Below are 2,500 nucleotides of genomic sequence, written 5' to 3'. Positions count from 1 at the left end.
TTTTGCATGACTTCATTGAAGTAAATGGAATTATTCTGCATATTTTAGATTGTTCATGAGCTACTTTTCTCTCTTGTTGAACTCTATGAGTCTTGTTACAGTTTATTGTGTCATCAGACTCGTGGAAGGACTTTCTAACTTCCTCTAATGTCATGTGAATGGGTTCATGATTTTCTTTGCTGGGGCCATGCTTTGGAGTCATGCTGAGGGCACAACCAATGTTACTGGGGACACTGTGACGCTTGCTGACCCTTAACAATTCACCACCACTGACTGATGCGACAGATTGACCTGAGTGCTGTCTGCTCCTCGTCACACTACTCTCCTTGAGCTGCCGGCTACTGCTAACGTGATCGGAACTACTCACTCTCTTGGAACTGGCATCATTCAGCACACTGGCACTGGCACTGTTCTTACCATGTCTCCGGTGATGTCTCTTCTTGGGCTGGTGCATAATGGCCTTTGGGTGTAGTATCTGCCCTTCCTTCGGCTTCACTACATCTACTGGCACTGCATAGATATCTCCATCTAGCGGCACGTTGTAAATGTCACTTACATCGCTGTGGTTGGTTTTGGAAGTAGGAAAGAGCAAGGCATCATGTGACACAGCGCCGGTGATGAGGTGGGAGTCATCCATGCGAGGGCCAGAGCTGACCAATGAGTCATGGGAGAAGGAGAGACTTGAGCCCAAGGAAGATCGGGAGTGCGGCCGGTGCGAGGGGCTGTAGGGTAGCTCTGGCGTCCAGCACAAGCCTGGGCTCCCACAAGACAGTCCAAGGAGGGGAATGCTTGACTTGCGACTCCCTTTGCTCCCACCTACAGCCCACCAGTTGCTCTCCTTCCTCTGGTACTCCTCCCGACACTGTTCCCGCTGACACTGGCCAGAACATTTGATGGACCATCCTATTGAACAACTCACAGTCAGTGCCTCCTCAAGCACTTGTTTCACAAACAATGACGCAAACTTATCAATCCACACACAACCCTCTCTGGCCATACGCTCAACGTCACTACTGCTGCCATATGTCAGATCGTCTTTCTGTTTTCTTAAAACACAATTTAAATTATATTTATCTTGTAACACTGATTGGTTCTCCTTACAAAAGCTTGCATCATAATATGAACGATCCCTTGATTTAATTTTTTTCAAGGATTGTCCGTTATTAAGTATATTTTTACTTGAAACGGAGTTTACTGTTATGACACAATTCTGTCTGTTCTTTCCACCTTCCTCACTCACTGCTGGCACAGGGCCTGTGTGAGGGCTTAGGGCACTAGGGTGAAGTGGTATCACAGATGAAAAAGCTTCCTTAGGGTTTTCTCTCGGGGGCGAGGAGTGCCACTTTGACTCCCGATCTTCCGGTGGGGGGTTGGGTCCAGGGGGAGCCGTCTCTTGGGGCAGGAGGAGGTGGTTGGAGCTCTGCTGGACTGGGACAGGGCTGGGACATGTTATAGGGCTGAGGCGGCTGGGTGAGGGGCTGTGGTGTGGGGACGATGGACTGTGGTGAGAGGATGAAGGGCTGTGATGGGGTGATGTTGGACTATGGTGGGAGGATGAAGGGCTATGATTTGAAGCTGATGGACTGTGTTTGGGAGCTGAGGGACTCTCAGAATGAGGCCAGAGCTCAGGAAGGACCTCCAGGCCAGCTGGATCACCATCCAGGGAACCCAACCACACCTCACTTGTCCCACTGCTCACACTACTTCCAGCCTGCAAAGGAATCAGAGAATCATATATGCAGTACTCAACATTTTTCAATTTATAACAATCAAAACTAAAGAAAACAATGCATATATATTTTATAGATATATTTTATAGATTTTTACAATTATGTTGATATATATTTACAAAGTATATATACAGAAAAAAAAAAAATATATATATATACACAAATATATAGGTAAATCCAGGCAATTTACTAATTTTCATTTAACACATATAAGCAGAATAACTACAAGGACAAAGGGGCATTGCAACAGACCCTCAGACTGTCCTTCAGAGCAGGAGAGACTGTCCCTCCCTCAGGAGCAGGCCTGCGCCTCTCCTTGACAACCCTCTTGGGGCTTACCCTTCTACGGAGTGCGTGCGTTTCCAGGCTGCTGCTACTATTGTGCAACAAGTCCAGTGAATGAGCAGAAGCCACGCCAGAGTCCACAGAAGCCTCAGACGCCAGGGTGCTCTGGGAGGTGAGGGGTGTGAGGGGACTGTGTGGAGTAAGGGGTGTATGGGGCAGGGGAGTGTGAGGCAGGGGAGAGTGAGGAGTGTGAGGGAGTGATGGGTTAGGAAAAGTCTGTGAAGGGGAGGTAGGTGATGGTTGGAGAGGAGGGGGAGAGGGAGGGGGCTGGAGGGGGGGTGAGGGAGGAGGTTTCAGAGGGGGAGAAATTGGTGGCTTCAAGGGAGATGAGGGTTGTGGCTGCTGAGGAGAAGAGGGTGGCGGCTGGTGGGTGTCTGCCTCTATGGTTGGTGGGGGGAGGGAGGGGGGTAGCTGGGGGGGCCGGC

The 2,500-nt window shown here is 49.5% G+C and overlaps 1 protein-coding gene across 6 annotated transcripts in view; it reads right to left on the bottom strand.

The window, feature by feature from the left end:
* The window catches only part of Socs16D (Suppressor of Cytokine Signaling at 16D), a 56,971-nt gene that overhangs the window by 4,731 nt on the left and 49,740 nt on the right, over nt 1–2,500 (bottom strand). For 4 of the 6 annotated variants that reach the window (XM_070145020.1, XM_070145026.1, XM_070145005.1 and 1 more), the window contains exons 3-4: nt 1,983–2,500; nt 1–1,711 (exon numbers count right to left, since the gene is read on the bottom strand). The exon at nt 1–1,711 is cut by the window's left edge and continues 587 nt beyond it; the exon at nt 1,983–2,500 is cut by the window's right edge and continues 47 nt beyond it. In XM_070145020.1, the coding sequence (XP_070001121.1) occupies nt 1–1,711; nt 1,983–2,500 (2,229 nt within the window). The remainder of the gene's footprint in view (nt 1,712–1,982) is intronic. The other 2 variants (XM_070145031.1, XM_070145013.1) reach the window with 1 other exon arrangement.

This window comes from Penaeus vannamei, chromosome 3 (assembly GCF_042767895.1).
Source record: "Penaeus vannamei isolate JL-2024 chromosome 3, ASM4276789v1, whole genome shotgun sequence".
Classification (NCBI taxonomy): Eukaryota; Metazoa; Arthropoda; class Malacostraca; order Decapoda; family Penaeidae; genus Penaeus; species Penaeus vannamei.
This window is presented reverse-complemented; position numbering and strand designations above follow the sequence as displayed.